The 15,632-nt window shown below is 40.0% G+C and overlaps 1 protein-coding gene across 1 annotated transcript in view; it reads left to right on the top strand.

Moving 5' to 3' along the window:
- Positions 1 to 2,336: 2,336 nt before the first annotated feature.
- Mrps9 (mitochondrial ribosomal protein S9) overlaps positions 2,337 to 15,632 on the top strand; it is a 60,064-nt gene continuing 46,768 nt past the window's right edge. The window contains exon 1 of the mRNA XM_090336294.1: positions 2,337 to 2,502. Within this exon, the coding sequence (XP_090192420.1) occupies positions 2,368 to 2,502 (135 nt within the window). The 5' untranslated portion in view covers positions 2,337 to 2,367. The remainder of the gene's footprint in view (positions 2,503 to 15,632) is intronic.

The following is a 15,632-nucleotide window of genomic DNA, read 5'->3' as shown; positions in this document are numbered from 1 at the left end:
TTTGCTAAGAGAAATATAACCCAAATTGGATAAATACTGCAACTCTCACTGATTTGAAGTCCCTAGATAAGTAAGAATCATAGAGACAGAAAACGCACTAGTTTTGAAGACCTGCAGAAAGAGAAATGTGGAGTTTGTATTCCATGGCTACAATGCTTCAGTGCATGAAAAGGAAAAAGTGCTGGAAATATATGGTGATAATAGATGTACAACAATGAGAATATATTTAATTCTACTAACTTGTATTTTAATGGTTAAAATCATAGAGTTTTATTATATATTTTTCTCAGCATAACAGTCACAATAAATATATTTTGATAGTATTACCAGAAAATAAGGACAGCTAAATTGACGTTGGTCCTTGTGTCTGGCAAAAGAAGAATAAAGACATGAACAATAAGTAAATTGTTTTCTTTAAAAAAAAATAAGGTCTAGTATCATATTGAATCAAGATTCATTCCAATGGTCATAGTTTAACAATATTTCTTCACTTAAATATCTATTTCCAAGAAATGTCACATCAGGGAGAAAATGATGAGGTTAAGACTTCAACATCTATTTGTTTGTTTTCAGAGTAAAACTTGACTCACAATTCCATGAGTCACACTCTTTCTTGAGGAACCACACCTAGAACTACTGAACTAATCAACCCCCAGGTTATATATAATGAGGAATGAAGGACTGGCATAAATGAAAATTACCACGTGTCAGAGAGGAACCAAGAGCAGGACTCACAGAAGACTTATTTCATGAACCTTCCAGTGTTTGGTCATCTTTAATTAGTGTTCTCTAAAGATCTTAATAGCTGTAGAACCATTAAACTTTTGTGACTCTTCTAGACGTACCATTTTTTAAATAGTTATCCACAAAAATCCTATAATTGCTGGGACACATCTCGAGATGCCTTCAAAGGTCTAAGTGGCCTGATTTTTCTGGGGAATACTTCATTTTAACACACACACACACACACACACACACTGGGTTGAAAGAGTGGGAGAGGGAGTTATTATGGGATGGAGAGAAGAGAGGAATAGGAAATGAGGTATGAAAAATTTAAGAAAAATAGTTAAGGATCATGTTGTTTTCTATACTCTTGACAGCCTGCCACATCTTCCAGTGAGTGAGAATGTGATGCAAAATAAAAATCATCTCGTCTCATCAAACATAAAATAGTTTCTTGATAGGTATGGAGGATTGATGGTAGGACTATCATTAGACACCAAAGCTCATTGATGTGCAAGTCCTCTTTATGAAACACGTAGTAGTTGCATACATCCATCCAGCTTCTCCCTTGAATATTTTCAGTCTGTGGTTTGTGGATCCAGAGATGCAGAGCCCCTGCATAAGAACACCAACAATGCATTTTTCACATGCAAAATTAGAGCTCTGTGTTTAATACAATAAATGGCAGGAAAGATTAGAGCCAAAGGATTCTCAGTATAAGACTCATCACAATTCATTTCCTTTGCGTCTTCATATCATTTCTTTCCTTAACTTCCTTCTTTCGGTGTGTATGTGCACATGTGTGTTGATACTGGGGCTTGAATTAAAGGCCTTGTACTTTTACTTGGCTTTTTTCACTGAAGCCCACTTGAGCCACACCTCTACTTGTGGCTTTCAGCTGGTTAACTGGATATGCGTCTTTTGGATTTTTCTGCCTGCGCTGGATTCAAACCTTGATCCATAGATCTCAGCATCCTGAATAGCTAGGATCACAGGCGTGAGCCAACAAGCAACAGGCTGAGGCTTTCCTTTTCCCTTGGGCCCAGTTGGCTTGGGGCAGGAAGAATGGTACATGTGAGCTATTGAGACAGTCATACCAGGACATCCAAAGAAAAGTTCTCTTGTTGTAATTGTTGCTCCTGTCTGTATTAGTTCTGTCTCAGCACTGAGCAAATGGCTTTCCCTCCTATTTAAAATAAAATTTAAAAAAATAATGGTTTCTTAGCTTATTTTAGGCTAGTAGGGATTTTTTAAATCAATCATAATATTCTGCAGATCTCAGACCGACCGCAAAGGAAGTGATGTTGACGAGGCCAGGGTTCCGGAGAGCAGGCAAAAGCTGGATTGGTTGGACAGGTATCTGTGCCCAGCAGACGAGAATGCACCTGAACGGAACGACCCGCCGCTCTAAAGCCTCGCACCTCCTCCTCCTCGCATTTCTCCGCCCCGTGGCCCGTTGGACACGCCCCCTGGCTCCACACACCCAATCAGCGGTTGGAGGCCACAGGACGCTGGCCACGCCCTCCGTTTCAAAGGCCCGCGAAAGCTCTTCTTCCGGACCGAGGGCCGCCGGCGCCCTTCTGCGCCTGCGTAGTCCCAGGCCCCGCCCGATCGCGTCTTCCGCCAGCGTCTCCCGCAGGCAACATGGCGGCTCCCAGCGTGTGCTATGGCGCGGCGCTTTCCTACCGGCTTTTCCTGGGGGTGAGGGTTAACCTCGCACGGAGGCGGGGGTCCTGGAAAACCGCCGCGGCTGAGTTGCAGTCAGGCCCCGGATCTCAGGTAGGGCCCGGTGGTGCTGGGAGCGGAATCTGCGGGGAGTTTGGCCTGGGAGCGGGCGGGTGCTTAGGACCCGGGAAGCCGGGCCCCCGCCCTGACCTGGGACACCGCCGTCGGCGGCGACGCAGGAGGAAGCGCCTCGCCCCGCGCAGCCCGGCCCCCCGAGCTGACGCCCCTCCCTTCAGCCCCGCCTCCCAGGCCGGTGGGCTGGCGGCGCCCGATGCGGACGTGCGGCCTGGGCGGGAGGAGCCCCGTGGTGGCGGGGCGGCGTCGGCGCGCGCTCGCGGCAGCCGTGGGTGACCCGCGGGAGGTTTTCCAGCCAGGCCCGAGGTCAGGACGTGCGTGGCCCAGACCCGGCTCACGGGTCTCCTGTGGCTGCCCGGCAGGAAACGGCAGCTTTGGAAACGAACTAGGGCAGGGGCGCAGCGTCCCGAAGGAGAAGACAGGGCCAGCACTAGGGACAAGAGACCCGAGACACTGAGAACGAGCCGCCCGAAGAAGGGGGAGAAGAGCCCGTGTGAACCCGGGCCACGCTCCGGGGCGGCGTTGGAGGAGGCGAGCGCCGGTGCCATCACAGAAGTTGAACGCTTTGCTCCGTTGAATAAAATACCACCACGTTTTCTATGTTCTTTTTTTTTTTTTAGGTTCAACCTAAATCAAACTATCATTGTCAATCCATTTTTTTTTTCATTCAACACTGGTTTTTGTTTTTGACAGTGTGCTGGAAATTTTGTTTCCTTAGACAGTGCCCTGTCCACATAATTATTTATGAAAGGACCATAACACAATATTTTTATTGCTTGGACTTGGTGTACGTTATGGGTTGGGTGATTTTTCCCTCCCTCATTGATACCTCTTCATTTCAGTCTTTTCTTCTATTTGTGCCCATGTTCTTTGTTACAATCGTGTACAGACAAAGGAATGCTTTTATTAACCAAATGGAACTATGTTAAGTTGCATACTTTTTGTTTTTCTTACACATACACAGAAGACACCCTCCTGTGGTGTTTTAAAGCATTTTTTAATTGCTGAGTACTGTCTTCCAATTAGCAGTATCTAAGAATCATCCTGTGGTAGTTCTTAAGAATTAATTAATGCTTTCATTTCTGTGGAAGAGACTTTCAACGGTGAGGTTATTGCTTTTTGAAAGTGTGTACATCTTGAATTCTAATAGATCCATACATCTGCCCCAAAACAAGTCATTCTATCATTTATGAATAAGATCATCTCCTTATTTATTACACTAAGATGAAGATTGAATTTCCTTATTTTTGTTTCCCTGACCATCCTTGATATAAAGCCTCTTCTTCTTAAATATGTTAGATATTTGCAGAGCACTGCTCTGGAGTCAGGCATAGAGGTAGACAACTTTCAGTCAGTTAATCTGACCATTATCCATCCTTAACACTTTCAAGAGATGGTCCCATCAAGGCTGAATTTCCACATTCTGTGTGTGTGTGTGTGTGTGTGTGTGTGTGTGTGTGTGTGTACTGGGGCTTGAACTCAAGGCTTCAGTGTTGTTCCTTGTGCCTTTTTTTTCTCAAGGCTGATGCTCCACCCCTTGAGCCACAACTCTGCTTTTAGCTTTTTGTTAGTTAATTGGAGAGAAGAGTCCCTGGGACTTTGCTCTCTGGACTGGCTTTGAACCACAGTCCTTATATTTCTATCTTCTGAGTAGCTAGGATTACAGGCATGAGCCATCAGTGTTAGCTTTCCAAATTCTTGAATCCCAGCATCCATTTTACCATATGAGGTACAGCTTTGACATAACTGAAAAACTGCTTTAGATTTTTAATGAGTCCATATATAGCTCAGATATAACTGAAAAACTTAGCTAACTGCTTTAGAGTTTTAATGAGTCTGTATAACAATATTTATAAAGGTATTTGGTACAGAGCTTGTCTTAAATATCATTTCTTTTTGTGAAACTATTATTATAATAAAGGTGCTATACAGATAAGTTTTGGCTTCCTAAGTTAGGTAATAAGTACGTGTCTTTTTGGATATTTTTACTCTTTCCTTCACTTTTTCTCAATTTTGCCCTGTTGCCTTGGCCCACAAGTTGAATAGTTCCTTTTCAACATACTGTCTACTAAATACTGTCTACATTTGCCCACCATCCCTCAAAGGTAGATAAATGAATAAACAAGGCAAAATAAAAACTCATTTCCATCTCTTAGAATTCAGAGGCACAGAGGTTTTGTACCTTTATGTATCTCCCCTAAGATTATCCTCCTTTGGCCTCACTGTATGTGAATACCTAGCATCCAGTATAATTTATCATGTCCTGGTGTATTTTAAACCTAGCTTCTGCCTGAGAGAAAACATATTCTATTGTCTCTCTGAACTTGACTTATCTCATTTAACATGATTTGTTCTAGGTTCATCCATTTCCCGGCATGTGACATCATATTACTCTTTCTAATGGTGGCTGTATAAAATTCTATTGTGTATAGGTACCACTTTTTTAATTTTTTTAATCCACTCAACAATTATAGGGCATTTCGGTTGTTTATATAACGTGGCTATTGTGAGTAGTAGTACAGCAGTGGGCATGGATGTGCAAGTGTTTTCACAGTGTCCTGTTTTGAGTAGATGCCCAGAAATGCTATGGCTGGGTTGTAGGAAAGGTCTATGGTAAGCTTTTTTTTTTTTTTCCTTCCAGTCCTGGGTTTGAGCTCAGGGCTTGAGCACTGTCCTTGGGCTTTCTCAAGGCTAGAGCTCTACCACTTGAGCCTCAGCACCACTTCTGGCTTTTTTCTATGTATGTCGTACCAAGGAATCAAATCTGGCTCTTGGTGCATGCCAGCAAGCACTCTACCACTAAGCCAAACTCCCAGCCCCTATGTTTAGCGTTTTGAGGAACCTCCAGACTGGTATGCAGAGTGGTTCTATTGGTTTACATTCCCAATTATTAATTTTGTTTTAGTTTTTGGTATGTCATAGGGCTTGAACTGAGAGCCTGGGCACTATCTGAGCATTTTCACTCAAGGGTAATACTTACCACTTTAAGCAACAGTGCCACTTCCAGTTTTCTGGTAGTTAATTGGAGATAGGAGTCTCACAGACTTTCTTGCCTGGAATGGCTGGCTGGCTAAGTAGCTGGCTTGCTTGCTTTTCCTTTTTTTTTTTTCCAATCCTGGAGATTGAACTCAGGGCCTGGGTGCTGTCCCTAAGCTTCTGCTCAAGGCTAGAACTCTAGCACTTGAGCCACCACCACTTCCAGTCTTTTCTGAGTAGTTTACTAGACATGAGTCTCATAGACTTCCCTGTCTGGGCTGGCTTTGAACTTTAATCCTCATTTCTTAGCCTCCTGAGTAGCTATGATTACAGATGTAAGCCACATCTGGCCTTACTAATGTTTTTTGTTTGTTTGTTTTTTGTTTTTGCCAGTCCTGGGCCATGAACGCAGGGCCTGAGCACTGACTGTCCTTGGGCTTTCTCAAGGCTAGAGCTCTACCACTTGAGCCACAGCACCACTTCCGGCTTTTTTCTATGTATGTGGTACCAAGGAATCAAACCCTGGTCCTCGTTTATGCTAGGCAAGTATTCTACCACTAGGCTAAACTCCCGGCCCCTTACTAATGTTTTTTTATAGGTCATTTTAAGGAACATATATCTACTTCCATATCCAACATTAATAGCTGCATTTCTCCTGGGGCCCATGTTTAATTATTATGTTTGACTAAAATGTGTTTTTATCTCCTTTTATTCTGAACTATGTATCATGACCCATTGTAACCTTTTCAGAAGTTAAAAACAACTTAAAAGGGTTAGGGAGAATAGAATATCAGTAGTCACCAAAGCATCTCAGAGAGGGTGTTTGTGTGTTTGGTTTATATATGTAGTTGTGAATCAGACAATAGTTTAAACAGGTAACTAATATATGTCATAGAAGAGGTTTGTGAAATGAATGCATCAAAGAAAGGAAACAAGTTTTAGTAAGTGATTACTCTTGAAATCTCTACCCTGGGTCATAAACCTGAGTTCTTAATTGGCCCTCTGCCAACTGCATATTAATCTCATGGAATGCATGTTTCATATAATGTGTCGATAGAGTGGCAAATATCTGAATGTCTAGCTATTACTTGTGAATGGCCAAACTTTTCCAGTAACATCTAGTACTGTGAGATTACAGAGTACTTCAAAATGTAGTGCCTAATTCAGACTAGCGGTATAGAGATTTGAGAGCTGATCAGCAGCAGCTTCCCCGAGGGTCTAAGAGTGAAGAGGAAGTACATGATATTAGTAACAATCAGGGATCACAAGAAAAACCTGCAGGTAGGCCGTTCTGGGAAGATGTAAAGGTACACCAGCAACTGTACAGCGTAAAGGTTGGGTTAGAGAATGGTCTTGCCAAACCAGGCACATTTGCCCACCGCACAAACACGAGTTATTTTTTCCCAAAGTTCCTTTTTCTTCCAGCATGCAGAGAGGGGAGCGCAGCTCTCAAATCTGCCACCTAGAGTAACATCCGGGAGTACTCACTGGAGAAAGGTGGTTGATGACAGGGAATAGTGGGCTGTGCTTGTGAAATCACTGTCATGGCTCTCCACAGGACACCTCTCCAGAAAACCAGTGTTAGAGCAGAGTCAACGAGCCACCCATTAGACCCATGCACAGGCCCTGGGAAGAGTTACTTATTTAAAAGATTTCAGCTACCTCCGCCAAGTTTTTGAAATAGAATATGGGCAGCCTTTCCCACCCTGCCCCACCGCAGCAGAGATAATAACAGGTGTTGTCTGTGGTAAAATGAATGGGAGTGCCTTGCTTAGCTATGAGACCTCTAAAATGAGTGATGAAAATAACTAAAAGCATCTAAAGCTAGAAGAGTTATTTCATGTTACTTAGGTTTCAATAATGACAAAAGGAATTGAAAAGTTTGGTAGAGGTCTAAGTATCACTGGCAATCACCACTGTCCTCTCTGTGCTACCTGAAGACACTGCACTAGGCATCACAGTGGGCCACAGGCCCGTGCTCTTTTTCTTAAGAAAGTTACAAAGCCACTTCATGGCACCAGACAGAGAGGACAGTGCCGACTGCCAGTAATCTCAGTATTTGGAGGCTAAGCGGGGAGGGTTGCTTAAGTCCAGAAGTTTTGGACCAATCTGGGCACCATGTAAGATCCCTTCCTCATCTCAGAGTGAAATGCCTCTACCCTGGGAGTTTTATTTATTTATTTATGTATGTATTTATTTGCCGGTCCCAGGGCTTGTACTGAGAGCCTGAGAACTGTCTTTGGACTTTCTCATGGCTAGAGCTCTACCAGTTGAACCTCAGTATCACTTCTGGCTTTTTCTATGTATGTGGTACTGAGGAATGGAACCCGGCTCTTCGTGCATGCTAGGCAAATACTCTACCACTAGGCCAAACTCCTGGCCCCTAGGAGTTTCCATTTTATATAGTTTTTCCTTTTGTACAGTGCTCAGGTTGGTCTGGGCACTAGTGAGACCCCTCTGTCTTCTCTCCCAAAATACACAGGTAAAAGCATGCATACATATGACATATTCTTATACGTGGGCTATATGTATACATACTTGTGTGTGTGTATATATATATATATATATATATAGTACATATGAATGTCTTTGGCAACTAGGATTAGTAACGTAAAGAACACTTCTTTACCATATTTTATATTCACTTATTTCATTTTGGCAAGATTCTTCTTTGTACTTTATAATTATTTAGCTGAAAATCAAGTACATACCCTAGCCATTATATTTTTCTCTGAGTAGTGGATGCTCAGAGATGGTAAATGAGCTTGTAAAGTTGTTTAAGTTTTATATATATGTTTTTTTAATTTTTTTTTTTTTTTGCCAGTCCTGGGCTTGAGCTCAGGGCCTAAGCACTGTCCTTTCCTCAAGGCTAGAGCTCTACCACTTGAGCCACAGTACCACTTCCAGCTTTTTCTCTGTATGTGGTACCAAGGAATTGAACCTGGGTCTTTGTGCATACTAGGCAAGCACTCTACCACTAGGTCAAACTCCTGGCCCCAAGTTTTATCATTTTTAACGAGAAACTTCATGTGTGTAAAAGAATAGAATAATAGAAATGAGCCCACTTATGTCAGCTAACTTCAGCAATTAAGTTTTCCTAGTTTTGTTTCATCTCTTTCCACTTTCCCCCAACCCGATCTGAGATGTTCTGTTATTTTATCTGTTTATGTACATGAATCCTAACAGATAAGACTTTTTAAAACATAGCTTCCATAACACTATCATATCTGACAATGAACAGTAAGTTTTTAGTATCTATTACTACTTGTATTACTACATATTTCCCTAGAAGTCCCAACAATAACTTTTGATAGTTGGCTTACTTTCATCGTAATTCCACAGTTTTATTTGATTAACCACTGTGTTAAGTCTCTTTCTTTATAACAGTTTCTGGAATTAATATAAATGGTGGACATTTTGTTAGCAATTTTAATTTAACCTGGCATCCAATTACCCTTTGTGGCAATACCTCTGTTTCCTGAGAAACTGATTGATTCTTTATCATTTCACACAAGTAATCTGAGGCTTTGAGTACTGACCCAAAGTAGCCCCAATAAATAGTTCTTTCTTTAAAAATTTGAGCATAGAGACAAGACTGTATCTTCCTGGACATATTCTGACTACTTGGTTTCTGTTTGATACTACTGCTTTCAGGTGCCTTTTTTGGGGGCGTGGGGGAGGGCTCCTAATAGCATTCTGAGAAGTGACTTTTTTGCTTTGGTAAATGAAAGTGCTTTTCCTTTTTATTTATTTTTCTTTGTTTCTTCCTGCCTCCAGAGACCTCTAATTGATACAAGCATAAATCTAGTCAGAAAGTTTACTGTAATCATTCTGTTGGAGTCCTTTTGTTGTTTCTATTCACATTTTCTCTAAGGTAACTCTTTACCTTTTTAGAAATTCCTCAAAGTATTCTTTTCTCCCTGCTTTTCTATTCAAAGTAGTAGCACATACTTCTTTGTTCATTTTATACAATTAAACTGAAAGGGAACTCCTTAATACTGCTAGAATACCAACGAAGTAATATTAACACTGGCATTTGGCCAAATTTGGGACATCATTGCTGTCAAGATGTGTCTGCTTCTTTGACAGCCTGCTTGATTGAAATTATAGTTGTCTGACCCACTGATTATCTTTTAAAAGAAACAAATCTGTCAGGTTGTAACTATACTGTTCCATAAACCCAAAGTCTAACGACAATTCTTTCATCATAGCTTTTTAGTTAGAAATCAAACGTCTCAGCTGGGCAGTGGTGGCTCTGTAATCCTAACTTAGGAGGCTGAGATCTGAGGATCACTCCAGCAGCAAAGTTCAGTGAGACGCTTATCTCTAATTAACCAACTAGCCTTAAGCAAAAATACTCAGGCCCTGGTGGTCCTATGTTCAAGCCCAGAACTGGCATAAAAAAGGAAAAGAGAAGGAAAGAAAGGGAACCTGCAGAAAAATGTTCTAAACAGTCACAAATAAATTGCCTTTGGAAGTTTGGTTAAAGATCTGGCTTTTTCTATTCTCAGACTCACCTAACTTAACAGATTATACCAGTGAATAATAAACTCCTTTGAATGTAAAGATTTTTGTACAACCTTGCTAGGAGAATCCAGAACGTTCAGTAACTATATGCAGTAGCCCAGCACTGAGCTGTGGTAGCTTTATACATGAAACAAGTATTAACCATTTCCTGGATATCATATTCTTAAGTGTTACATAGCTGTGTCTTTCAAAAGGCTTCTCAAGCACTTTTATGAAAAACAACAAATTAGAGATACATTTAAAGCCTTTTCTAAATGACGAACAACAAAATATTTAATAAATATATTTAAATCTTATTTATACTAAAACTTGGAAAAGTGCTATCTTCAAGTCAATAACCAGCCCCCCCGCCCTTTTTTTTTTTTAAAGGTGGCACTTAATACTTTGTTTGGAGTCTTATTTATGTGTTTGTTTTGCTTCTTAACTTTTAAAAAGTTACACAGAGGGCCGGGAGTTTGGCCTAGTGATAGAGTGTCTGTGTAGCAAGCATGAAGACCCAGGTTCAATTCCTTGGTATCACATACATAGAAAAAGCCAGAAGTGGTGCTGAGGCTCAAGTGGTAGAGCTCCAGCCTTGAGAAAGCCCAAGGACAGTGCTCAAGCCCAGAGCTCAAGCCCCTGGACCGTGGGGGGGGAAAAAAAGATAAAAGTTATACAGAGAGAGCTGGGTATGGTGGCTCACGCCTGTAATCCTAGCTACTCAGGGATCTGAGGATCTCGGTTCAAAGCCAGCCCAGGCACAAAAGGACCTGAGACTAACTCCAGTTAACCGCTAGAAAATCGGAAGTGGGGCTTGGCTCAAGGTAGGGTGGTAGCCTTGAGCTAAAGAGCTACCCAGGCCGGAGTTCAAGCCCCATGACTCACCAAAAAAAAAAAAAAAAAGTTATACGGAGAGTTGCTTGGGAAGGAAAAGCTCATCATCATGGTAATAGTATGAGAGGAAAGAGAAAACTGTATGGATGAAATAAGTGAGATAAATGCAAAATGAAATTTATTCAGTAAAATAGCAGAACTACAGTAGTCCCCACTTACTTGTGGTTTTGCTTTTTTTTTCTTGTTCCAAGTACCTGTGATCAACAGCAGTCTAATTATATGTGTCTTGACTCAAGTAACAGGCCACATTCAGATACCTGTATCAAATTGTGTGGTTGTAATTCTCCTGTTATTAGTCATTATGTCAGTCTCTTACTGTATAAATTAGGTTTTATAGTAAGTATATAAAACAGGAAGAAGTATTTAGGGATTTGGAGCTATCTGTGATCTTAGTTGTAGTTCTAGTAAGTAGAACTGGTGCTACAGAAAGAGCCTTAAAACGGTACAGAACATAGACACTAAGGGTGAGGAAAAAGACCAGGAAAAGCTGCTGTATATGGATATTGTTTTAGAGTTGATGAGGAAATACATTTAACATTTTATTCAGTGTCCTAGTAAAATAAAAGCAGAGTGTATACTCAAGTTGCCAAAGAGAAAAACAGATTTTAAAACACAGATTTTTTTTTTCTGTAGAGTACAAGAAAAGAAGATAAAGAACATGCATTAAAAATGTAAAAATGGTTTGATGTACTCTCATGCATTAGTTAGTTCTTAATCTTATTTTCTGAATAAGTTGAATCCAATCAAGGAATGCATTTTGTATTTCCAGTAGTCTTCCCTGTGTTTTCCTCTGGTTGTTTGAAAGTTTCAGGCCTTAACATTTATATCTTTGATCTGAGAAGGATCTAATTTTAATATTCTACATGTACATGTCTAATTTTCCCATCTCTTTGCTGGAGAGGCAGTCTGTCTTTTCTCCAATGTGTTTTTTGGTGTCTTCATTGAAAATTTTACAGCTATACTATGGTGACTTATTTCTGGATCTTCTGTTCCATTGGTCTATGGTCTATTTTTGTACCAGAACTCCCATACTGTTTTTGTTACTATAGCTCTGTAGTATAATTTGATGCCAGGTGTTGTGGTACCGCTAACATTGTTCTTTTTGCTTTGCTTTGGCAATTCTGTCTTTTCTGCTACCAGATAGAGCAGAAACAATGACCAGAATCAAGACCCAATCACTGTTACTCTTATTCAACCATTCTGCCCATTCTGTTGAATGGAATAAAATGTTTGCTAGCTATTAATTAAATAAAGGATTAATACTAAGAATATATAAAGAGCTCCAAAAATTAAACCCCAAAAGAATAAACAGTCCCATTAGTGGACAAATGAGCAGTCAGACAAATGACCATAAATACAATTTAAAAAATGTTCACCATTCTTAGCCATAAAGGAAATGCAAAAAAGCAACACTGAGATCCTTTTCCCAGTGAGAATGACTATAATCAAGAAAAAAGCAACAGAAAATGTTGGTGATGAGTCAGGGGAAAAAAGAACCCTTACATATTATTGATATAAATGTAAATTTGTGCAACTGCTATGGATTCTGGTTATAGTTTATGCTGTACATGGTAGCAGAAAAGACCTGTTCAATGGTTTAAAAGCAGGTAGGTAAATAGGAAGGAATGAGTGGTAGACAAGGTGAATTTAGTTAAGAGTACATTGTGTGAATGCGTGGACATATAATGATGAAACTATTTTGTGCAATTAACAAGAATGCCTCTAATCCTTACTTTAGGTAGCTCAGGCAGGAGGATTATAAACTTGAGTCCAAGCTGAGCTACACTTGAGACCCTATCTCAGAAACTAAAAGAAAAAGAGAAAAGGGGGGGGGGAAAGGGTGAAAAGTAAAATTTAAGTCAGAAAACCTGTTAAAAACCAATGAAAATACTGTTTCATTTACTAATAGGTAGTACCTTAAAAGAAAAAATAAAAAACAAAAAACACCTAATATGGCCTAAAATTTAAATGCAAAGCATTTAAATGTATGTTGATTCCTGTCTAATTTGGTGTTCTCCTGGCTCACAAGTATGCTTTCAGTAGGAGTGGATATTTAATTTCTTGCTAATATTTTCATGCCATTTTCCCTTCATCAACTAACAGGACTCCTACCTGCACCTCTCACTCTGATGGGTCAGTATCATGTCTTATATGAATTTGTAACAGACCTCTGCCCCTCTCCTGTGTTCCTCTCCTGTGTACATGCCTAGAGGCATCAGCCTCGTGGAATGTGGAATGTCCAACACACATCGCAAACTTACATTTGCAGATTTAGCCATCTCTTTCCTTCCTGATCTTGCTCTTCCTCTAGAATTGCTTACTGGCCATAGCCAATGGGAGACTCATTTCTCCTCCTGACAGCTTTGGTTGTGATTGGTAGAAAGTTGTAGTAACATAAAAAGTGTCCTCTGGCCGGACGTGGTTGTTCACACTTGTAATTCTCGATACTCAGGAGGCTGAGATCTGAGGATCAAGGTTCAAAGCCAGCCCAAGCACAAAAGGACCTGAGACTCTTATCTCCAATTAGCCTCTAGAAAAATGGGAAGTGGGACTTGGCCCAAGGGTAGGGCGGTAGCCTTGAACTCAGGGACAACGCCCAGGCCCAGGGGTAGGGCAGTAGCCTTGAGCAGAAGAGCTCAGGGACAGCTCCTAGGCCAAGGTCAAGCCCCATGACCCACCAAAAAAAAACAAATTACTCTCTATGGCTATTAAACTTTCAGCCTCAAATTCATGTACTTGCTTAACTTCTTGGGGGTATAAAAGCAGTTTTCTCTCCATTTCATATTGGGTGGATTTGTTTGAAGACTCCTAGTGCATGTCGTAACTTTCAGAGAGTACCAAACTATGTCCTGTATTTTTTTTCCAGCACATACATACCTATAATAAAATTTATAAACTAGGCACACTAAGAGATTAGCTTCAATAATTTGTAATATCCTACTGAACTGCATGCATCCTTCAATCCACTTTCAGTCCTTCAGACGAGGGGTAACTATTGTACACATTTCTGAGTTATGACCTTATTTATTGCTCACTGATTGTAATGACGTCTTTACAAAGTATTGCTTGGAAATATAACTATTGATTTATAATATTAAACATGTTATAAAATATATAAAAAACAAACTCCTTTGCTATAATTTAAATGGTTATTTTTTACCCATGATACCACTATATTTCTTTGGAAGCATTTAAGAATATATATATATATATATATTTTTTTTTTTTTTCTTTTTAACCAGTCCTGGGGCTTGAATTTGGGGTCTGAGCACTGGTCTGTGGGCTTTCTCAAGGCTAGGGTTCTAGCACTTGAGCCACAGCACCATTTCTGGCTTTTTCTGTGTATGTGGTACAGAGAAATCCTACCCAGGGCTTCACACATACTAGGCAAGCACTTTTATTACTAGGCCACATTTCCAGCCAAGAATGTAATTTTTAACCATGAATTGAGTATTCTAAATATTTTTCCTACTTCTTTATATTTTTGTTGTAACACAGTGATAGACTTCTGTACAGTGACCTAATTTAGAATTCTGTACAGTGACCTAATTTAGAATTCTCAGAGAGGAAGTAGAGGGGTGGCTGATAAATGATTCATGTGTAAGAGATTTTTATGTTTTTGAAAAAGGAAATAAGTGCATTACCAATACTATAGTTATAAAGCATGAATATTTAGAATTGTTGGGGTAAGAATAAAGGTTTAAGAAAGGCTAGGACCTACTAGATTTGTTCTAGTTATATCCAGCTACAGAATGTACGGAGATGTCATTTGAAATCATCTTTCTAGTTCTTTAGCACAGTGAAGATGAAATATGTTTTGGAATGAGGTTTCTAGTGCTACGGTAGAGTAAAAGGACCTAAGTAAGTGAGACGTAATTACTGATGTTTAAAAGATAGGAAACCTTCATTTCTACAGTTAGCATGTTGTACAAAATTAGAAGAAATCTTCACAGTGTTTATGAAGTAATTGCTTCACTGTGCCAATTTAATAGAGGTACAAGTCTTAAGCTAAACAAAGCCTCTCCCCCATTAAGACATTTGACTGTTTCAAACTCAGAGGCTATGTGGTCCCATAGTCTGGGGGTGCCACACAAAGAATGTATCCCTTTCTTTCAAGTCTTTACTTGACTGTGTTTACATATCCCATATGTATCAAATGTCACAGCTCATTGTCCTTGACCAATCAGTACCAAATACTGATTTTATAGTACGTAAGGAGGTGCAGTGAATCACAGATATTTTGGGCTTTTGGGTATTGAAGTACTTGTAGTTTAACTTGCTTTTTGTGTGGCTTTTGTGCAGGCCTCAATTTGTGATAGCTTTCATTTTTAAAATGTATTTATTTTTAAACTTTTATCATCTGGGTGATGTACAGAGGGGTTTCAGTTACATTTATCAGACAGTAGGTACATTACTTTTTAAACAGTTGTTATCACTTCCCATGTTTTCCTCCCACTTTCCCCCCCAACCCTCTCCCACTCATCTAGCTTTTCTCTTACCTGCCCTTTTTCAAATAAACAAAAGCATGTACAATATACCAGGTACCTCATTCATATACTGTAACAACATGAACCATAAGATAAACCATAAGGGGAAAAGACGAAAAAAGAAATAGCTTCACATAGTACATTAAGAACAACAATTACAACGATAAAAGACCTCTTGTTTCCGTATCTTGGAGTTCATTTCACTTAGCCTCATCCTATATGGCCACTGTACATAACTTTTGAGCT

The sequence above is a fragment of the Megascapheus bottae genome, chromosome 7 (genome assembly GCF_031878675.1).
Source record: "Megascapheus bottae isolate mThoBot1 chromosome 7, mThoBot2.hap1, whole genome shotgun sequence".
Taxonomy (NCBI): Eukaryota; Metazoa; Chordata; class Mammalia; order Rodentia; family Geomyidae; genus Megascapheus; species Megascapheus bottae.
Note: the sequence above shows the minus strand (reverse complement) of the source record. Positions and strands in the feature narration are given on the sequence as shown.